The sequence below is a fragment of the Panthera leo genome, chromosome C1 (genome assembly GCF_018350215.1).
Source record: "Panthera leo isolate Ple1 chromosome C1, P.leo_Ple1_pat1.1, whole genome shotgun sequence".
Lineage (NCBI taxonomy): Eukaryota > Metazoa > Chordata > Mammalia > Carnivora > Felidae > Panthera > Panthera leo.
In genome coordinates this window covers 194,088,639-194,111,679 of record NC_056686.1, presented here as the reverse complement: position 1 = coordinate 194,111,679, position 23,041 = coordinate 194,088,639, and the positions used below count along the sequence as shown (strand labels likewise).

The 23,041-nt window shown below is 36.9% G+C and overlaps 1 protein-coding gene across 1 annotated transcript in view; it reads left to right on the top strand.

Moving 5' to 3' along the window:
- The window catches only part of ACADL (acyl-CoA dehydrogenase long chain), a 51,633-nt gene extending 30,220 nt beyond the window's left edge, over window positions 1-21,413 (top strand). The window contains exons 8-11 of the mRNA XM_042950021.1: window positions 97-210; window positions 10,900-11,027; window positions 14,886-14,972; window positions 20,632-21,413. Of these exons, the coding sequence (XP_042805955.1) occupies window positions 97-210; window positions 10,900-11,027; window positions 14,886-14,972; window positions 20,632-20,725 (423 nt within the window). The 3' untranslated portion in view covers window positions 20,726-21,413. The remainder of the gene's footprint in view (window positions 1-96; window positions 211-10,899; window positions 11,028-14,885; window positions 14,973-20,631) is intronic.
- Window positions 21,414-23,041: the final 1,628 nt, after the last annotated feature.

The window sequence follows — 23,041 nt, the reverse complement described above, 5'->3', positions numbered from 1 at the left end:
ACTTTTAGGAGTTTTATAACGATTATTTATTGAATTTATTATCATCAAAATCTTGTGGAATTAGAATGATGCTTAAGACCTAATTTGGGGTTATAGGAAAGGCTACTGATTGCTGAAATGGGACTTTCAGCCAGTGAATTCATGTTCGAAGAAACCAGGAATTACGTTAGACAAAGAAAAGCTTTTGGGAAAACAGTTGCACATCTACAGGTAAGCTTATTGTCATGATTTAGTATTGAGCGACATCAGTTTCCTCATCTAAACACAAATATGGAATAACTCTCATAGAGGTGGTATTAGAATCCATTGAGGTGGATGAGACCATTGAGGGATAAAGAGTAGAGAGTAAGATAAGAAGTCCTAGGACAGAGTCCTGAGAAAAATTTAGTATTTAAAGGTGGACTAGTAGGGAAAAACCAGCAAAGACAACACAGAATGAAGGACTAGAAAGAAAAAAGCAAATCAAGCAAGTAGGGTCATAGAAGCCAAGAGAAAAGGAGATTTCAAGTAGGCAGGAGTAGGGCCACAGGTCGCTTAAAGGGAAAACAAGATGAGAATCAAGAGTGCCCATTGGACATCACAATAGGGAGCTGATAACGGACTAGAGTGTGGTTGCACCAGGCCAGAGTAAGTAAAGGGGTAAATGGAAATGAGGAAGTAAAGATACTGATGGCACACAGCTCTTTCCTGAGTTTGGCTGTGAATGGTAGGTAGGTTACTAGGGAGTAAGAAGAGGATGGCGGGTGACAGGTAGAATCTTGGGGTCAAGTGACATATTTGTAAGATTTAAGGGTTTTTTGTTATTATTAGGATAAGAATGCTGGAAGCACTTTTTTAAAAAACTTTTTAATGTTTATTTTTAAGCGACAGAGAGAGAGCAAGCAGGAGAGGGGTAGAGAGAAAGCAAGCAGGGGAGGGGGAGAGAGAGAGGGGGACATAGAAGCTGAAGCAGGCTTCAGGCTCTGAGCTGTCAGCGCAGAGCCCGTCGTGGGGCTTGAACTCACAAACCTCAAATCATGACCTGAGGTGAAGTTGGTTAGGAGCTGACTCTTAACCAACTTGAGCCACCCAGGTGCCCCTGGGAGCATGTTTTAATACCTAGAAAAATGATTTAGTAAAGAAAGAAAGATTGTAGATATGAAGAAGACAACTGCTATGATATTTGAGAAAGAATCAGGGTGTGGGTGCGAAAGCATATGGAAAGGTAGTCCTTCCCACCTCCACCGCAGAGGTGTTTCCTCCGTTGTAACGGGAAGAAAAGAGGAAAGAATGGGTATGGGTTCAGTCAGACACTTAGCTCTGTTGGTAGAAAATTGCAAAAGCTCTTTATGAAGACTTCCATTTTCCTTAAATAACATAGGGAAACTCAGCTCTTGAAAAAGAGGTGAGTGAAGGGGGCATGCAGGTGTCCATGGAGAGAGAGGAATATTTGAAATACCCTTTCAAAGTAAGAGACTGAACTAACTAGAGAAATATAATAAGGCTGTGAGCAGTATTGAGGACTCAGATAAGGTTAATGATTATGGGTGTATAGTGGTACCTTCTGCTTTTTTGTGTTTTAGATTTACTAGAAGGATTTAGCTGTTGATGATCACACACAGAGAAGGTGGATGATTGTTTAAGGTTTTGCAAGGAAGTTTAAGGTATTTGCCAAAAAACTCAGCATAAGGTGGCCATAATCACTAACCATGCCAATCAAATATTAGACTCTAGTTTCTTCTTAAATGAAAGAAAAGTTTATAAACAATTTAGCCATAAAGTTGCTTCAACATTTTGCCAGCAAAAAACCTGGAGTTGGAAATCTACCTAAACAGTTTCAAGTGGAATGGCTTATGAAGGGCTTTGTGAAGGGCAAGGCGGAGATGAAACACTTTGGTAGCCTTTGAGGACCAGCTTTATGGAATTAACTTCAGTCATTTTTAAGTCCTAGCTCAGCTACTTGGATCTCCGTGGTCTAGTCAGGTTGTGTGATCTCTCTAGGAAACATTTTCTTATTTGCAAGATGTGAATGATATCCGTAGCTACCTTATAGAATTGCTGTGAGGATTAGCTGAGATAATATACACAAAGTGGTCAGAATATTGCCTGGCAAATTTAGCACTCATTACAGTTTGCTATTTTTGCCTTATGTAATGTCGTCTTCTATTTTGTTCCAATAAAGGGAACCTATTCCGTTGTTCATCAAAGTAACTTTTTTCCATTCTGAAAAAGCTTCTTTAGATCCTAACTTTCTTATTGGCATAACAGATCCAAAAATAGTTGTTCTGAATCTGTAAACATGAGGCACACACTTTAGAAAACATTTTAAAAAAGCAGTATGACTTGACTTTCCTAAATTGTGATTTCCTTAAGAGTAAGGATTTTAGGGTTGCCTGGGTAGCTCAGTCAGTTGAGAATCTGACTTCGGCTCAGGTCACGATCACACAGTATTGTGAGTTCAAGCCCCACATCAGGCTCTGCACTGACCCTGCGGAGTCTGCTGGGGATTCTCTTTTTCTCTCTGCCCCTCCTCAGCTTGTGCTCCGTCTCTCTCAAAATAAATAAATAAACTTAAAGGAAAAAATAATAAAAAAATTTTTAAAAAGAGTAAGGATTTTAGAGGTGCCTGGGTGGCTCAGTCAGTTAAGCATCTAATACTTGATTTGGGCTGAGGTCATGATCTTGCAGTTCAGGAGTTCGAGCCCTGGGTCAGGCTCCACACTTCAGTGCAGAGCCTGCTTGAGATTCTCTCTCTCCCTCTCTCTCTCTGCCTCTCCCCCACTCGTGTTCTCTCTCTGTCTCTCAAAACAAATAAATAAACATTTAAAAAATAGTGAGAAGAATTGACTTTATACAAAAACAGAGTGAGGATTTTATACTGTAAATTCCTTTTAATTTGCATATCATTAATTTATACCTATGAGTGATTCTCAGTGATTGCCCTCTTCCCCTCAGGCATTTAGAACCCCTCAGGAGGTGGGGTACACAGCAACTGGGGGTGTGTTTGGTATTTAGTGCTCTGGAGGCCAGTATGGTTAAATGTCCTGTAATTCAGAGATAGTTTCCTATAGCAACTAATTGTCTCACTCAAAATGCCAAGAGTCTCCCTTTGAGAAATAGTGATATACATAACTTATTCCATTTTGTTTCACTGAGCAAATATGTATTGACTGCCTTCTAAAGGTTAGATGCTGAAATGTAATTTGATAGGTGTGATTCTGAAAATACACACTATAAGCTGCTAGCAATACGAAGTGGTATTACTCTGTGACTTTTGGAACTTTACCCAAAGTGCGTTATAGGCATACCTCGGAAGTATTGCAGGTTCTGTTCCAGAATATCACAATAAAGCGATAATAATGAAATTTTTGTGTTCCCAGTGCATATAAAAGTTGTGTTTACACTATACTGTAGTCTGTTAAGTGTGCAATAGCATTATGTCTAAATGGTGTCCATACCTTTATTAAAAAATACTTTATTGCTAAAAAGTGCTAGCCATCATCTACCTTTCAGTGAGTGGTAATCTTTTGCTGATGGAGGGTCTTGCCTTCATGTTGATGGATGCTGACTGATCAGGGTGGTGGTTGCTGAAGGCTGGGTGGCTGTGCCTTTTTTAAAAGACAACAACAAAACTTGCGACATCAACTGACTCTTCCTTCAACAAACAATTTCTCTGTAGCATGCAGTGCTGTTTGATAGCATTTTATACACAGTAGAACTTCTTTCAAAATTGAAATCAATCCTCTCAAACCTGATGCTTTATCAACTAAATTTATCAACTAAATTTATGTAATATTCTGTATCTTTTGTCTTCTTTTCCACAATCTTCGCAGCATTTTCCCCAGGAGTAGTTCCATTTCAAGAAAACCACTTTTTTTTTATGCATCCATAAGAAGCAACTCCTCATCAATTAAAGTTTTATTATAAGATTGTGGCAATTCAGTCGTATCTCCAGGCTCCACTTCTTTTTTTTTTTTTAAGCTTATTTCTTTTGAGAGAGAGAGAGGTGTGTGCACAAGCAGGGGAGGGGCAGAGAGAGAGAGGGAAAGAGAATCCCAAGCTGTCAACGCAGAGCCCAATGTGGGGTTCAGTCCCATGAACTGTGAGATCATGACCTGAGCCAAGATCAAGAGTTGGACACTCAACTGACTGAGCCACCCAGGCACCTGTGGGCTCCCGATTCTAATTCTCTCGCTATTCCCACAACATCCCACAGTCACTTTCTCCACTGAAGTCTTGAATCCCTCAGAGTCATCCAGGAGGGTTGGAATCAACTTCTGAAACTCCTGTTATTGTTAGTATTTCAACCTCTTCCTATGCATCATGAATGTTTTTCATGGCATCTGGAATGGTAGATTCTTTCCAGAAGGTTTTCAATTTACTTTGCCTGGATCCACTAGAGGAATCACTATCTATGACAGCTACAGCCTTATACAATGTATTTCTTAAATAATACAACTTGAAAATCAAAATTACTCCTTAATGCATGGGCTGCAGAATGGATGTTGTCTTAGCAAGCATGAAAACAGCATTAATCTCATTGTCCATCTCAGTCAGAACTCTTGGGTGACCGGGTGCATTGTCAATGAACAGTAATATTTGAAAGGAATTTTTTTCCTGAGCAGTAGATCTCAATAGTGGGCTTAAAATATGCAATAAGCCAAACACGTTGTAAATAGATGTACTGTCATCCAGACTTTATTGTTCCAGTTCTAGAGCAGAGGCACAGTAGATTTAGCATAATTCTTAAAGGCCCTAGGATTTTCAGAATAGTAAGTGAACATTGGCTTCAACTTAAAGTCACCAGCTGCAATAGCCCCTAATAAGAAAGTCAGCTGTCCTTTGAAGCTTTGAAGCCAGGTATTGTCATCTTCCTTGCTGTGAAAGTCCTAGATGTCATCTTCTTGCAATGTAAGGCTGTTTCATCTACATTTAAAATCTGTTGTTTAGTGTGGCCACCTTTGTTAATTATCTTAGCTAGAATTTCTGGATAGCCTGCCTCAGTTTCCGCATCAGCGCTTGCTGCTTCACCTTGCACATTTACGTTATGGAGACGGCTTCTTTCCTTAAGCCTCATGAACCAACCTCTGCCAACCTCAGACTTCTTCAAGCTCCTTACCTCTCTCAGCCTTCATAGAATTGAAGAGAGTTAGGGCCTTGCTCTGGATTAGGTGTTGGCTTCAGAGGATGTTGTGGCTGGTTAGAGCTTCTATTTAGACCACTACAACTTTCTCCATATCAGCAAAAGGCTTCTTCACTTTTTTGTCATTCATGTGTTCACTGGAGTAGCACTTTTAATTTCCTTTAAGAACTTTTCCTTTGCATTCACAGCATGGCTAACTGGCACAAGAGGCCTGGCTTTCAGCCTATCTTGGCTTTTGACATAAGTAAGCTTAGTCGTTTCTAGCTTTTGATTTAAAGTGAGAGACGTGTGACTCTTCCTTTCACTTGGACACTTAGAAGCCAGTGTAGGGTTATTAATTGGTCTCATTTCAGTATTGTTGGGTCTCAGGGAATAAGGAGGCTCAAGGAGAAGGAGAGATGGGGAACGGCTGGCCAGTGGAGCAGTCAGAACACGCACATGCATCGATCAAATTCGCCATCTTATATGGGCGTGGTTCATGGTGCCTCAAAACAAGAAGACGAGTAACATCAAAGATCACTGATCACCATAACAAATATGATAGTGAAAAAGTTTGAAATACTGTGAAAATTACCAAAATATGACGCAGAGACACGTGAGCAAATGCTATTGGGAAAATGGCACCAATTGACTTGCTCCACAGATTTGCCACAGACCTTTCATTTGTAAAAAATGCAACATCTGCAAAGAGCAATAAAACAAAGTGTGCCTGTAATAGCTTTTGCTTCTGAAAACCAACCATCACCACCTCACGCCTTTGGCCCTGTTATGGACACTATAAAAAGTAAATCAAATAGGCATGTTTTCCATCCCCTTGGAAATCTACATCTCCTTTTATGGAATTCATATTAAATTACAATAAAGATGACTATGATATTACCCAGGTTGTTTATAGCTCAGAACGTTAAATATGATTTGACATTTGACCATAAAGGAAATAGGAAATTGGTATAATGTTTTCCCAGAGAAGAAAAAAGTCTGTAATATGTGTATTTGACTAATATTTACTAAATAAATACATACACTTTGACAGCAAAAAGAGAGAATATAGTTTTAATCTTTTTCAAAGCGAGCGCTATTTTATGAAGCACTACCGTCTTTCAAAGGGAGTTTACCAAACTGTCACTAGGTGGCAGTAGTATCACTTCCACCAGTGTACTATGTTACCTGTAGTCTGGTTTTTCAAGTAAATTTATTATGTTCTCAGATTTCTGGGATATTTCTTCTAATCTTTCTGCTGTACTGAAATAAAGATCTTTGAATGTTTTCATAGTCAATCTAGGAATGTATTCAAAGAAGATGAATGACCAATATATGGTTACACCTCCTATTCTAGAGCTTGGTACACTATTGTTCCAGTTATTAATATGAAATAGAAGACCTTTAAATGTTGTATTATACTTAGCCAAATGTCATTTTACAATCATTTAACTATTCAGTTTCCTTTATCTTTGTTATGCTTGAATTTTGAACATTTGGGGCCTTTCTGACCATTTCGGTGCATTTCACAAAAAAAAATCATTTTCTTTGTAGAATAGAGACCTAACCATACTTAAGTTGCAATTATTATAAGATTTTTATTCCTTTTCATCCATTCAAATATGGAGATATTTGATGTCAAATCTTATGATTTTTCCATGGAATAGATAATAAAATGGTAAAATTCAGTTATTAAGTAATGATAATGACTGATTTGTTACATTGTTCCCATGTACTAGACACTGTGCTAAATGGATTATCTTGTTTTTTTCTTCACAACTCTCTTTATAAGCATTCTTTTTACCTTCATTTTACAGATAAAGAGATTGAGGCATGGAGAGGTTAAGCAAGTTTCCCAAGATTACACAGACATTATAGCTCTGAAAACTACACTTTTTTTTTAAATCTTTTCTTAAATTTTAATGTTTATTTTTTAGGTTTATTTATTTATTTTGAGAGAGACAGAGACAGCGTGAGTGGGGGAAGGGCAGAGAGAGAGGGAGACAGAATCCCAAGCAAGCTCCCTGCTGTCGGCGCAGATCCCAACGATGAAGGGCTCGAACTCACAAACCTGGAAGATCATGACCTGAGACAAAACCAAGAGTCAGATGCTTAACCGACTGAGCCACCCAGATACTTCAAATGTTTATTTTTGAGAGAGAGAGAGAGAGAGAGAGACAAAGCACAAGCTGGGAAGGGGCAGAGGAGATGGAGACACAGAATCTGAAGCAGATTCCAGGTTCCAAGCTGTCAGTACAGAGCCCGACACGGGGCTGGGACCCAGGAACCCTGAGATCGTGACCTGAGCCGATGCTGGACGCTTAACTGAGCCACTCAGGCGGTCCTGGAACGTACACTCTTAACTCCTATCCTAGTTTTACTACCCAGAAATTGAAAGTAGATAGACCTTTTTTCTTTCCTCACTTCCCTCACCCATGGGCAATGAAGTGAAAATGTAATGTTCTTTTCTAAGACAAACTTTAGTTATTTCCTGTGTGGGATGTGCTCTTGAGTCTAAGGGCACAGAATATTATGAAAAGGATAGGAGAGGAAAAAAAAATGATACTTCTTCCTTACATTCCTCCAAAATGTAATTATCCTGTTCTTAAGACCTTGAGTGTGGGGTTAATTATAAAATTAGGTAGCAAACCGAAGATGTTATATTTTATATTTGAATCATAATATATTACAGTACAATTAACAGTATTGTTTAAATGGAATATGGGCTGAATAACCTCTCCAAAGTGTATTCCAATTCTATAATTCCATGATTCTGAGAATAATGTCATTCAGAACTCTGAAAGAGACTTGATCTGATGCACTTAGTAAGTTTTGAGGAATTTTTTTTAAATGCTAGCTGTAGTATTATCTATTAGCGATTAGTAATGAATGTTTAAAAGTAGTGTTACAAGTGTTGATCATTCACAAAAAACACCTTGCTAATAATGTGTGGTACAATTATTAGCCACCACCCATTACACAATAATTTCTGAAAGCTAGATACAATGTCTGTGGTGAAGAACCCAGACAAATTTTATATAGTAACACCCAATGTGATGCCAAGAATATGCAAATATAATCTGTTTATCCCCAGAGAGTAAATTATGTACTCTTGGAGGCATTAATTTCTTCAAACCTGTGGACCTCACTAAGCGAATTAAAGAAAGAGTTCTTTAACGCCTGGGTGGGTCAGTCAGCTAAGTGTTCAACTTTGGCTCAGGTCTTGATCTTATGATTCCTGGGTTCCAGCCCTGCATTGGGATCTGTGCTGACAGCTCGAAGCCTGGAGCCTGCTTCAGATTCTGTGTCTCCCTCTCTCTGTCTCTCTGCCCCTCCCCCGCTCACTCTCTGTCTCTGTCTCTCTCTCAAAATAGGTAAACATTAAACAATTTTTTTTTTTTCATTTTTCTTTTAAAAGAAAGAGTTCTAAATGAGCCCATCCTGGTCTAAAATTTAACTTCAGCTTCTGGAAGCTCCCAGAATTCCCAGAAAAACAGCTCTCATGGAAGGGAATTGGGCTTAGAGATCTTGATTCCTTCATACTGTAAATAGTACATAAATTTTCAAGTGTGCCATCACAATAGGGAGAGGACAAAACTATCTGGACACTTGTCAGATTCTCCCTTATCTTCCAAATGAAGTATAATGGTTGGTGTCCTTGAACGAAGCCAGGAGTCGACTCAGAGGGAATATATACTCATCTGTTTTCAATGTATAGAATATTTCCCCACTTTTTTTTTCTTGTTCTTTCTCTAGATTTTCTATGAGTAATCTTGGCAGAGGTGGGAAACTCTTTGCTGATTTATTGTGTAGAGATTTGGCCTAATTACATATAAATGGATAGAAAGGAAGATAGACAATGTAAGGAAAGAGTGAGAGGGGAAGAAAGTTTTGATGTGACCCAGCATGTTCTGAATTAGAGGCCAGGATACAGAGGTGGAAAATGTGTGGCATCAGCCATCCTACTGTTTGGTTTTAGAACCATTAGGTGCCAGCTATATTGTCTGTTTCTAGAACAGGATGGAATAAAGCCAAGGGAAAGGCAGTCAATTGGGTTTTTCATTAGTATGGTAGTTATATTGATAGACCTCTGAGGAATCTGTCCCTCAGAGTTCCTACTCCTCCTGACACCCTGGTTTTGCCTGGTCCACGGTCTTATTATATTCCTTTTCTAGAAATGGAAAGTTCCCAAACTGTCCCCACTACAATGATGTTGAAAGGTTCAGTTTTGTGGTTTGAGAATTGCTATAACCAGTACGAATGGCAGGCAGGGCCAGCATCCTCATGAGAATCTGGTCCCTGAAGCCTTCCTATTAGGAACTCAATCTTGGTTTTGAACTTGCCAGTACATAGGTGGGGCATATTAATGTCTTGTTTGAGTTGAACTGTGCAACCTTTTTCACTAACTTCCATGCTTTTTTTTAGCCACAGTGAAGGTCTCACTTATAAATCCCATAGCAGAATGATCAAAACTCTGTTTCTGCCTGTATTTTCATAAGGAAGGGAAAGCCAGCTGACCAGTCCTGGGCCTTGAACTTGAGAGGTCAACTAGAATGGGGTGTATTTTGGGGAGTTACTCAAAGTGGAAAGCCAATATGTCAAAATCAAGTCAGTTTCCTGAAGGAGGTTCAAAAGTTGGTGCCAAAGAGACCAAATGTAAACTCAGAATTTAAGGTGTGGGAGCCAAGAATCTGGAATGTAAAAATATTTGATTGAAATGAAAGCAGTCAAGAACACTTGAGAATAGTCTAGATAGAATGATTTCCAAGGCTGCTATAGGTTGTCTGTGGCTGGCAAGAGAAAGTATAATATGTTGACGTTGTTGACCATTCCAGACCATTCAGTTCAAGTTAGAGACTAGCTATTGAGGGGGGTCAGTGGGGGAGGGTGGAGAGAGGTGGAAGAGGCCGAAGCATACGACTTTGATCTCTTGAGTGCTGATGTTGTTCTTCTACTGCATTCTATTGATCTAGATTAACTACTTCCCAATATAAAATAATGTTTAATTAATGTTTTTAATGTTGTCTTTCCAGCTTGTTACTTTGTTATTTTACTCTAGAACAAAGAATCAGAATAGAGAAATATATATACTTAATTAAAAAAATATGTATACTTAAAAAAAAAAAAAGGATGGGGGGGTGCCTGGGTGGCTCAGTCAGTTGAGCAACCCACTCTTGATTTTGACTCAGGTAATGATCCCAGGGTCGTGGGATGGAGCCCTGAGTCAGGCTGTATGCTGAGCATGGAACTTGCTTAAGATTCTCTCTCTCTCTCCCTCTGTCTCTTTCTCTGCCCCTCTCCTCAGTTCTCTCTCACTCTCTAAAATAGAAGAGAGAGAGAGAGAGAGAGAGAGAGAGAGAGAGAGAGAAATTCTTCATGGTTTTAGATTCCAGAGGAAAATGTGTTTTTAACAGCTGTACTTAAAGGACTATACCACAAGATGGTGCTCACCTATTAAAGTCATGCTGGTTTTCAGGCAGTTTCCCTAAATGGTCTAAACTTTTTAATCTAAAACATGAGATGTTATTTATCATTTATCTTTTTTTTTTTTTTTTTCCATCTTCTAGTACAACTTTCCTTAGTGGTGATGAGTATTCTGGGTTTTAAATTTAAGCCATTTAGTTAATATTTGCCTCTTTTGGAGAGTAAAAAAACAAACAAACAAACAAACAGTAATTCCACCTTTGTTTTGCTCTAAAGGTCTTTTATTATATAATTTTAGATATGCTAGGTGACTAAAAATGTGCTCTTTTAGTATGCTCACTTTTTTTCCCCCTTTCATTTCTTTTAAACTCAAGACAGTGCAGCATAAGCTGGCAGAATTAAAAACACACATTTGTGTAACCAGAGCTTTTGTGGACAGCTGTCTCCAGCTGCATGAAAAGAAACGTCTGGACTCTGCCACTGCTGCCATGGCGAAATATTGGTATGCGTGCCTCAGTAATTAAAATGTGGTGTTTGCAGACTGTTATGGAATTCTTCCAACTTTAAACTCAATCTTGAGGGTCTTAAAAGAAGAAGGCTGTGAAAATGAAAACTAACAGTAGGAACCAACTTTTTAAAAAACGCTGAAAGGCCCCATTAAGCCTATTTATAGTGTGCTAAAAATTACTCAAGTTGATTTAACTTTTAGCTTGCAATTGAGAATAAGATATTGCGGCGCCTGGGTGGCGCAGTCAGTTAAGAGTCTGACTTCGGCTCAGGTCATGATCTCAAGGTTTGAGAGTTCGAGCCCTGCATTGGGCTCTCTGCTGTCAGCACAGAGGTACCTTTGGATCCTCCGTTCCCTTCTCTCTCTGCCTCTCCCCAACTCCACACACGCTTTCTGAACTTTGTCTCTCTGTCTCTCTCTTTCTCTCTCTCTCTCTCTCTCAGAAATAGATAAACATTTGGGGCCTCTAGGTGGCTCAGGCAGTTAATGGCTCAGGTCATGATCTCATAGTTTGTGAGTTTGAGCCCCACATCAGGCCCTGTGCTGACAGCTCAGAGCCTGGAGCCTGCTTCAGATTCTGTGTCTCCCTCTCTCTCTGCCCCTCCCCCACTAATGCGTGCATGCTCTCTCTCTTTTTCTCTCTCAAATATAAATAAACATTAAAATAAATAAACATTTAAAAAAGAGAGTAAGATATTAAGGTATTGAAGTAGGATGACTGATTAACTCATTCAAGTAGTAGTTTAATTTCAAATTATCTGATGAGTGGCAGTATAGTGAGACCACAAAAGAACAGCACCACTTAGAGTCCTGAGATTGAATCCCAATTCTTTCATTAAATAACTATAATTAAATTTAATTCTCCCTGGGTTGGGGCATCTGGGTGACCATTCGGTTAAGTGTCCAACTTTTAATTCTGGCTCAGGTCATGATCTTACAGTTCATGAGTTTGAGCCCCGAGTTGGGCTCTGTGCTGACAGTTTGGAGCCTGCTTGGAATCCTCACTCTCCCTCTCTCTCTGCCCCTCCTCTTCTTGTGCTCGCTCTCTCTCTCTCTCTCTCTCTCTCTCAAAATAAATACACTTAAAAATATTAACAATTCTCTCTGGGCCAACATTTTGATATCTCTGAAATGAGTAGATTAGACTCCATTTTTGATTTTAAAATGTGTCCAGATCTAAGAAAAATTTCTGAAAAATTGATTATCCAATCAGAAGTTGCACATGCTCTATTAAGTGAAAGGGAAAGTGTCCTATTAAATTTGGAAAGAACTTTCATTTGTATTAAAGATGAACAGCAATTGTATTAAAGATGAGTTAATTGAAAAGAGACTCCTATAAGGCCTTTGTGTATTTTAAGATGCAAGAACATTGTTTAAATCAGATACTGAAAATGGGTTTGGTTTCCTCTGTTTTAAAAACAAACATTCTCATATCTCATTAGCCCAAAAATAACTTAGAAGAAAATTCCTGTCATTATTCATTAACCTGTGTTCAGTTCAGTCAGAACTAGAGTGGAGAAGTATGCAGAATAGTTCTTTATGAAATGATTCCAAAATAATAAAACTGCCAGGTTGGAACTGATGTGGAATTACTGGGAACTTCTTTTAGGGGGAGATATTTTACATGTACATTTATAGCAAATCCTGTGACTAGTTAGAAAAGTGTAAAAATTTTTTAGGTAAGGTATTTTTAGAAAAAAATATTCAGATAGCTATTAACCTCATTGTTCTTAAAAACACCAAGTTTATAGACATACTGTTACTTCACATTGAAGGAGAGGAAGCAGCTAGTTATACCCAGTGAATATTTCACTAAAATACTTGCAAAATACAAAAATTTATAGAATTCCAAATATTGTTGCCTCCTGAGTCTTACCTGTTAATCATTATATTGTTGCTGTACTTTTTAGAAACATCCTCACCTGTCTTATGGCTTGAGTTAAAAGTTATTTTATTTTTTTCCCAAATTTTTATTTAAATTCTAATTAGTTAACATATAGTGTAATGTTGATTGCAGGAGTGTAATTTAGTGATTTATTACTTACATGTAACACCCGGTGTTCATGATAACAAATGCCCTCCTTAATACCTATCAGCCATTTAACCCATCCCCTACCCACCACCCTCCATCGATCCCTGAGTTTGTTCTCTATCATGAAGAGTCTCTTATGGTTCGCTTCCCTCTCTCTCTCTCTTTTTTCCCCCCTTCCCATATGTATATCTGTTTCCCACATGTATCTAAATTCCACATAAGAGTGAAATCATATGGTGTTTGTCATTCTCTGACTTATTTCGCTTAGCATAATACTCTCTAGCTCCATCCACGTTGTTGCAAATGGCAAGATTTCATTATTTTTAATGGCTGAGTAATAGTCCATTATATAAATATACTACATCTTTATCATTCATCAATCAATGGACACTTGGGCTCTTTCCATAGTTTGGCTATTGCTGAGAGTTAAAAATTATTTAAAATAGGCAAATGTGTCTATGCTTACTTTTGCTTTAGGTTTCCCATTATTGAAAAATACTTTTAGGGGAGCCTGGCTGGCTCAGTCAGTAGAGCATGCAACTCCTGATCTTAGGGTCATGAGCTCAAGTCCCATGTTGTGGGCAGAGGTTAAAAAAAATAAAGAAAAAGGAGGGGCACCTGGGTGGCTCAGTCGGTTAAGTGCCAGACTTCAGCTCAGGTCATGATCTCACGATTTGTGGGCTCAAGCCCCACATCTGGCTCTGTGCTGACAGCTCAGAGCCTGGAGCCTGCTTTGGATTCTGTGTCTCCCTCTCTCTCTGCCCCTCCCCAACTCACACTATGTCTGTCTCTCAAAAATAAATAAATATTAAAAAAAAAATTTTTTAAGGGAAAAATGAGATGCCTGGGTGGCTCATTTGGTTGAGTGTCCGATTTTGGCCCAGGTCATGATCTCACAGTTCGTGGGTTTGAGCCCCATGTCGGGCTTTGTGCTGACAGCGTGGAGCCTGCTACAGATTCTGTGTCTCCCTCTTTCTCTGCCCCTTTTCTGCTTGCTCTCTCTCTCTCTCTCTCAAAACTAAATAAACATGAAAAGGAATCTCTAATTAAAAAAGAAAAAAAAGAAAAATGGGGTGAAAAGAATTTTGAACTTATATTTTTATGTTGAGATGAATAAAATCCCTACCAGTTATCTTATGAATTTTAATGGTAGTTAAAATTACTGTGATGAGACCAAACAAGAATATTTCTCAAGTGTTTCATATTAATATACATATACTTTGGGAATAATAATACCCAAGTAATCTTTTAAAAGTTTCCTATATGATGGTATGTACTTTAATAGTACTTTTTAGGTTTTTACTTTTACTTTCAGTTTATTTCTGAAAAACTCTAAAAAAGTTTTTTCACAGTTACTGAAATTCAGAATTGCAACTTTCGGGTAGAAGTGGCATCTTTGGAGAAAAAGACGTATCACAAGGCAAAAGAAAATAGATGGCTGTATAACTGTACATTTAACTGAGATTATATGGAGAATTTAAATAAATTAGACAAAATTCAAGTTTTTATTATGTCCTTCTCAAGCCTAAAGTAGCCCAAAACCTAATAGACTATGCTTTCCACTTTTTATTTCTAGCTTTAACAAAAACCCAGCCAGAACCAACTGATGCAGAAAGTATTCATTACATGAAAATTTTCCAGAAGTTTATTGCATATGTAATTTATATCAGTCTTCTCTTGTTGGCTAATATGTCTAATTGTAATTGTTTGATAAATGTATGTATTTAAACAGTCATAAATTATTTGTTTCCTGATTGTGAAGCACCTCGCGAAAACCCATTTCAAATGTTCCTTTTTTGCTTTTCATTTTGGTCATCCAGGGCAAGTGAGTTACAAAACACTGTAGCTTATGACTGTGTCCAGCTCCATGGAGCCTGGGGATACATGTGGGAGTACCCGATTACAAAGTGAGTATGGCTGTTGTGGTACGCACTTCTGGATGATGTGAAGAAAAAGGAAAATTTCTTTACTGTACTTTGTGCATTGAGTGTAGAGGGAAAAGAGATGCAAAATCTTTGCATTTGTCAGCTGACTACAGAGTGTGTTCAACCAGATGAAACAGCTTCAGGTTATCAGCCCACCTGATAACCTTTTAAAGAAAGGATTTTATCGCTTTTAAAGAAAGGGAAGAGATCAGTATATAATAAAACTTGGCTTTATTTGAATCGTTTTACAGGACTAATATCACTTTTGTTATAGTTGAATATTGTATTTTATTGCTTAACCATAATCTGGTTATTTCTACTTTTTTGCTATGACAAGCAATGAATGCTGCGACAGAACACCTTTATGCGTTTGTCTTAGATACATGTGTTTTCGATTACAATGGGACAGAATTCCAAAAGTAGTATTGCTATTTCAAAAATATGCACATTTTAAATTTTAGTACATTGCCCAATCATTTTCTCCAGTTAGTAGCAACTCTTACTCAAATGAAAAAAGTCTGAGGATAACTTATCCTCCTAAACTATGAATGTTCTTGCTTTTTAAACTTTGTGCTAACATAATGCATAGAAAATAGGTTATTATTCTTCCTTTAATTTGCATTGGCTATTAGTTATTTTATTTTATTTTATTTTATTTTATTTTACTCTGGCAAGAACATTTAACATGAGATCTACCCTCTTCATAAATTTTTATGTGTCGCATACTGTATTTTTTTAAATGTTTATTTATTTTGAAAGAGAGAGAGAGAAAGTACACGTGCATGTCAGCAGGGGAGGGTCAGAGAGAGAGGAGGGAGAGAATCCCAAGCTGGCTCTGCACTATCAGCACAGAGCCTTATGCAGGGCTTGAACTCAAGAACTGTGAGATCATGACCTGAGCCGAAATCAAGAGTCAGATGCTTAACCAACTGAGCCACCCAGGCGCCCCGCCATGCTGTACTGTTAAGTGTAGGTACAACGTTGTGCTGCAGATCTCTAAGGCCTATTCATCTTGCTTAACTGAAACCCTATGCCCATTGATTAATAATTCCCCATTATCCCCTTCCTTTGTTCCTGACAACCATCATACCTCTTAGATTCTGTGAATTCGGCTATTTTAGATACTTCATTATAGGTAGGAATCATGTAGTATTTGTCTTTCAGTGACTGGCTTATTTCACGTAGCAGAATGTTCAAGTCCATCCAAGTTGTCACACATTGCAGAATTTCCTTCTGTTTGAAGGTTGACTAGTATTCCATTCCATTTTCCGTATACATTCGTCTGTCCGTGGACGCTTAGGTTGTTTCCACATCTTGGCTATTGTGAATAATACTGCGATGAACATGTGAGTGCTAATATCGCTTGCAGGTCCTGATTTCAATTCTTTGCAATAAATGCCTAGAAGTGGAATTTTAGGATATGTGGTAGTTCTGTTTAATTTCTTGAGGAACCTCCATACTATTTTCCATCACAGCCGCCCTGTTTTGTATTCCCTCCAACAGTGTGCAGGGGTTCCAATTCCTCCACATTCTCACCAACACTTGTTGGCCTTTGTTTTTTGTTAATAGCCATCCTCACAGGTGTGAGGTGGTATCTCCTTGTGGTTTTGATTTGTATTTGCCTGATGACTGGTGACAGTGAGCATTTATTCATATACCGTTGGTCATTTATATGTCTTCTTTTAAAAATATCACTTTTTAAAAGTAAAAAAAAAGGCACTTTAGGAAAAAACTTGCACATGAAAAAGATCTAAGTTGTCATATCTTAAGCATTTGATTATTTTCTCTAAAAAACAAGTTAAAAGTAATAATTTTTTCCAGATATAATTTTTATTTCCTTCCAAAGAAATTAAATGCACCCTTTTTTACTCTCTTACACATGAATATTCTTATTAGTTTGGAGCAGTACTGGTTTGTCACTAGGCAGCATCCTCTTCTATATTTCTTTCTCCACTTCCATAATCTCTTCTTTCCCTCTTCCCCTTGACATTTCTCGTCATCGCTCTAGAAAATAAACCTTTCCTCTAATTTAACAATATTTTCAGTTTATAAAACTTACTTAAAGAAGTTTTACTATATGGAGACAGGTCTGGTTTAGTTCTGAATCTGAGACTATGGATGCTATGGGCCTCTAAAAACTTTTTCTAGTTTTTAGATTTTTTTGTTTTTGTTTTTAGTTTTTTTTAGTGTTTTCTAGGTTTTTTTGTTTTTTGTTTTGTTTTGGTTTGGTTTGTTTTTTTTTTTTCCTAGTGGCTCTGTTGGTTAAGTGTCTAACTTTGACTCAGGTCATGATCTCATGGTTGGTGAGTTCAAGCCCCACATCAAGCCCCACATCAAGCTCTGCATTGGGCTCTGTGCTGATGGTGCAGAGCCTGCTTGGGATTCTCTCTCTCTCTCTCTCTCTCTCTCTCTGTCTCTCTCTCTCCCTCTCTCTCTGCTGCTTCCCTGTGCACACACACTCTCTCTTCCTTGCAAAAATAAATAAACTTAAAAAAAAAAAACTTTTTCTATTCTAATTTTAATGTAAATACATACCATCTAAAGGGAAAATTATCAAATTAGTATTCAAACTGACTTTGACATTTATCATTTTGGCAAACATAATTGGAAACATTTGATACATTTATGGTCTTTAATGAGGAAAATAAACATTTTAGTTAAGTTAAATTAAGAACAGAAACTGCAGCATAGATATAATCTGCTAATTTTCTGTAAAATTAGTTCAGAAAGCTTTAATCACAGGGTGTGTATAATTTATAACCTTTATAAAAACTCAGCAACAACTAGGGCTTTTCCTTTCTTTGGGAATGTAGACGTGAAGTAACTAAATGATTTTATTTATATATTTCTTTTTTTGGCAATCCTTGGACTTGGATTTTGGTATATCCTTTCAGAACTACTTCAAACGAGCCTTAATCAAAAGCAGATTTTTTTTTTTATCTTTGTGTAGTCATGAAATCAGAAGTAAACACTGAGTTATGCTAGCACAAATTAAATCATCACTGGAATTTTTTTCTGTGCATTTTCATGTTTTATTCATAGTATTAATCCATCTTATTCACAATATTCACAATGCTAAGAAAGTCAAATCATAATGAATGTACTATTTTTATACTTAAATGTGTTGTTCCAACCGCTGCTGGAAATGTAAACATGTAGTGGATTAGTTTGTCTAGTCTAGTTCGGGTTCTAAGGAAGATACATGAGGTGAGGGGTCACCCATCCACATGACTTAAGATTAGAGCGCAGAGTAAGTCTTGCTCTGTGTTTTCTTAGAGGCGATTCCTTCAGGTCAGTAGCAAGCAAAAATTGTAGCTTGATGGCTTATTTGAAATCCCTGGTTTCAATTTGAGAGACTTATATTTCCTTTCAAGAATAATAATCCCCTTCTTGGCTGGTTTGTTAGTTCAAAGATTGTATGAACTTTTAAACTAGACTGCTATTTCTCACCCCAGAGATACAAGGAAAGAACTTTTCATAAGTTGACAAGAGATAGAGTAGTAGATAATATCAAAGGCTGATTAGACACATTAGGGGTTATGTGGTTGCAGTGCACAGATTTTGATTTGATAGGAAAAAAAATCACTCTAATGGTGTTTCTTATATCCTCGGATTAAGCTATTTTATTTGTGTATTTATGTGTGTGTGTTGCTGAGTCTTGATTTTGCAGATAAAACAGGTGCTTTTTTTTTTTTTTTTTTGCTTTTTTGCTTTGTTTCATTTTGTTCTTGTTGTTTTTTTTTAAATAACTGGTCTTAAGCTAGTGAACTTATTTCACTCTTACTCATTAGGCTTGGGGCCTGTAAGAGGTGAGGCTTAAGCATTGCCGTTTCAAGACCTCTCTGCCATGCTAGGAAGAATAGCCTGAGATACAGAGCTCCATCACTGTGTGGTTAAACATTCCTTCTGCTGCCTTTCTCTGTTAATTTTAGTTGATGACTGAATTTAATTAGTAACCTATAAAAGGTCTACTGATCTCTTTCATTACCTACTCCATTGGAATTTCTTTAATGTGAAAAAAAGAAAAAAAAAAGCCCAATCCAATCCAAAAATGTCTGATAGCGTTGAGATTGCTGAAGTAGGCCAAAGTGCCACGTAGATTCTCCATCTGCAAGTGCTGGATTTTGTGAGCAACAATGAAATCTGTTCAAAAGAAAAAATATATATACTTGAAAATACAAATGTCTTTAGATTCCAAGTTTCAACAAAAAGTAGGTATTGAGACTCTAAAATTCCTTGGTAATACACTAAGTCAGTAAATATTTACTGAATGCTTACTTTTTATAAGGTACCATGAAGAATATGAAGAGTCCAGTATTGGTCATGTTCCTAGAGAGCCAGCATATTTAATTTGTCTCAAATGTTAAATTAAAAAAACATTAAAAAATAAAAAGCAAAAACCAAAAATAGATTCTATGCTTGAAAAAAAAAATGCCTTTGAATTTGAGTCCAAAGCTCAATAACTAATCCTACATGCTTGGGCCAATGAAAATACTATGATATAATAAAAAAGATACTTGCCAAAGTGGCAGGATACCTACCTTCTCAATCCAGCCTGTCAATTATCTGTTATGTGATCACTAAATAACAACCATTAATTAATATGTGTATTAACTACGCTGCATCTCAGTTCCCTTACCTACAAAACAATAATAATATTTATCCTTCCTGATGCTGGAGTTGAGAGGATAAAATGAAATGAGAAAAGGTAAAAACAACTATACAGTATCACGGTTGCTATCTTTGCTACCGAAAGTGAATTCCTGGTAACGTGTGTGTGTGTGTGTGTGTGTGTGTGTGTGTGTGTGTGAGTAAACTCAGCTACTCAGTATTTTAATGTCATACATTACTGGAATGACTATTAACCATTTCTAAAAAATAAGTTACTTGTTAACTTTGTGGGAAGTAATATTTTCTAAAGCATCGATTTATACTCCTGATGGCAGCAGTGGTGGTGAAATCTAAGGGATGTTAGAAAATAGATACTTTCTTTTCTCTTTTGTTTCCTATAAAACCAGTGGATTTCAACATTTTTAAGGAAACATTAAAGATAATAAGAAATTGAGACATTCTATCCACTCTAAATCTGAAACAGCCTTTTTTAGAATGCTAGTATATGTGCTAAAGTTTACAAAATTAAATCAAATGAAACATACTAATAAATGTTATTATTGGGGTTCCTGGGTGGCTCAGTCAGTTAAGCGACCAACTCTTGGTTTCTTCTCAGGTCATGATCTCAAGGTTCGTGAATTCAAGCCCTGCATCGGGCTCTGTGCTGATGGCTCAGAGCCTGCTTGGGATTCTCTCTCCCTCTCTCCCTGTCCCTTCCCTGCTCATGCTCCCTCTCTCTCAAAAATAAATAAACATTTTTTAATGTTATTTTGAAATTGTAATCTAAATTGTAATCTAAACATCAAGCAAACTAAAAGCTGTACAAATGATCAGTACCTTAATAGAATTTGATAATTATACAAATCTAGGATGAATGCCATACTGAAAAAAAAAGTAATTTATAGAGAACTTTTATTTTTTGGATTTCATTAAATGAATACTTTAAAGGAATCAATAGTTTCCTGCTGAGACAAAACTTATAACTTCCAATATCTTTTATTTATTCATTCAATCTTCTGATTTTACTTAGAGCTTATGTGGATGCCCGCGCTCAGCCAATCTATGGTGGTACCAATGAAATAATGAAGGAGCTGATTGCAAGAGAGATCATCCGTGACAAGTAGACATCTGCCCACATCCTGGAATCCTATTACAACTAATCTGCTTTTAAATCTACTCAAGATAAAATGCAACCTGGAAAGGGAGGAAATGCTAAACATGTTTTTATATGTTCTCTCTGTTGAAAGAGAAATCATATATGAGATTAGTACAATGATAGGAGAAATCTTTGAATTCAAAGATTCTAAAATTGTCCAGTATAGGCTTAACTTTTAATTTTTATATAGCTAAAAGGCAAAGATTTTCTGATTCTAGAAACCTTGGTGTTTGGTTTTTCCCTAAAATTCTAAAATAAATAAATAAATAAAAAATAATTGCTTTCAAATTGAGACAGCAATAGTTTTGTTATTATACTAGAAAAACATTAATAGCAGTTAGAGATCATTGACTTTGAAAGGGAAAAATAAATATAATATACAATGCAAATGTTTTCTACCACCCTCCCCTAAACCTATTTCTAAGCAGTGGAATCATTTCTTCAAACAAAAGCTTATGAAGAGTCTCTATGAAACGGTGATGAGTGCTTTTAGTGGAAGCAGGAAGCCCTCTTGCCTTATTGCCTTGGATCCACTATGACTCAAACTGAGCATTCATTTGCCCAACTCCAGCTAGAGAATGTGGTGGCTTATCAGGTGCCTGGGTGCCTTAGTTGGTTAAGCGTCTGACTCTTGGTTTCTGGGGCTCAGGTCTTGAGTTCGAGTCCCACTTCAGACTATGCTGACAGCACAGAGCCTGCTTGGGATTTCTCTTTCCCTCTCTCTCTGCCCCTCCCCAGCTTGCTCTCTCTTGTGCTCTCTCTCTCTCAAAAAAATAAATAAATAAACATTAAAAAAAAAAGAGAATGTGGTTGTTTCTCTTATCTACTGGCACTTGGGCTTTTCAACAGATACCATCCCAGTTTAATTTATAGTAGAACACAGAATCATTTATCATCCTTTAGTTTCAATATATTGGTATATTTATAGATACCAAAACAGTGACTTTTATTTTGGAACAGTGTACTTTTAAAAATTTGTTTAACAAGTACATTGTGTCTTCTATAAGCTAAACTGTTAAAAATATGATGGCAAATGAAACTGGCAAGATCCCTGCTAATAAGTGAATAAACAAGTAAGTTACAATAAATTAAGTAAGAACTAAATAAAAACAACAAGATGCTTTCAAATCATGATAACTGCAATAACAAAGTAAACATTTAAAATAGGAAGGCAAGGGGGTGTGTGGCTGGCTCGCAGAGTTGATAGAGCATGAGACTCTTGATCTCAGGGATATTAGTTCAAGCCCCATATTGTGTGTGGAGATTACTTAAAAATAAAATCTTTTAAAAAGTAAAATAAATAAAACAAAATAAGAAAGTGATGAAACATTTGATTTGACACTTAAAAGTAATTATTATCAAAAAACAAACCATTAATTTAATTTGTATTCTTCTAGAATTATTTCAGTACTTTTTTTTTCTTTTTACATATACTTCCAATACAGTGAATAAAGACAGTTTTAATGGAAACAAATAGATGTATTCTTGGTAAACTTAGAAAACCTAAACATTTTATTTGGTATTATTGGTATCAAACATTGTTTTTTTTAATGCAACCATTACAACTGGGTAGAGCAAAGGGAAGAGAAAATACTTTGATACCATTCTTTCCTAGAATTCCACACCTTTGGTTTGCTCTTGGATAGAAGTTTGTATGGTCCCAACCTGGAGTTCTTGTTTATATACCTTAAATACCAGGCAAAACAGGTTAAAATAAATTTTCACCTCCCTCCTATTACCAAGAAACCAGATTGGATTAGACAGATGGACCCCCCTCCTCCCAGCTCCTTTTCCTTCCTTTCTCAATCTTAATGAAACTAGATTTTAGGAACATCCGTAGCATAAAAAGTAAATTGCCATAGTAAGAAAAGCCTACTATGTAGAGGTGCACAGACCTGAGTTTGAATAATGACTCTACTTTTTAGGAGACACTGGACCTTGGGTAAGTTCTTTTAACTTCTCAGGATTCTTTCAGGTGCAAATGACAAAAGAAACCTAATTTTTACTATTGTAAGCACAAATTCGAATGTGGTAGCTTAAAAGGATTGTGGAGTAGCTCATACAATGTAAAGAACTATAGGAACCAGGGTCTCAGAAAGCCTGGTTCTGGGGCTTAGAACTGCCAGCACTTACATTGCCTCCATTTATTTTACTTTTTTTTTTTTTTTTTTTTTTTGCAAATTGGCCTAATGGACTCTGTAGAGAAATTTCATTACACGGTCTGTAAAAATGACCTTGGGCTTCTCTAGGCCTACAGCTTTCAGCACAATGTCATTATAAGGTA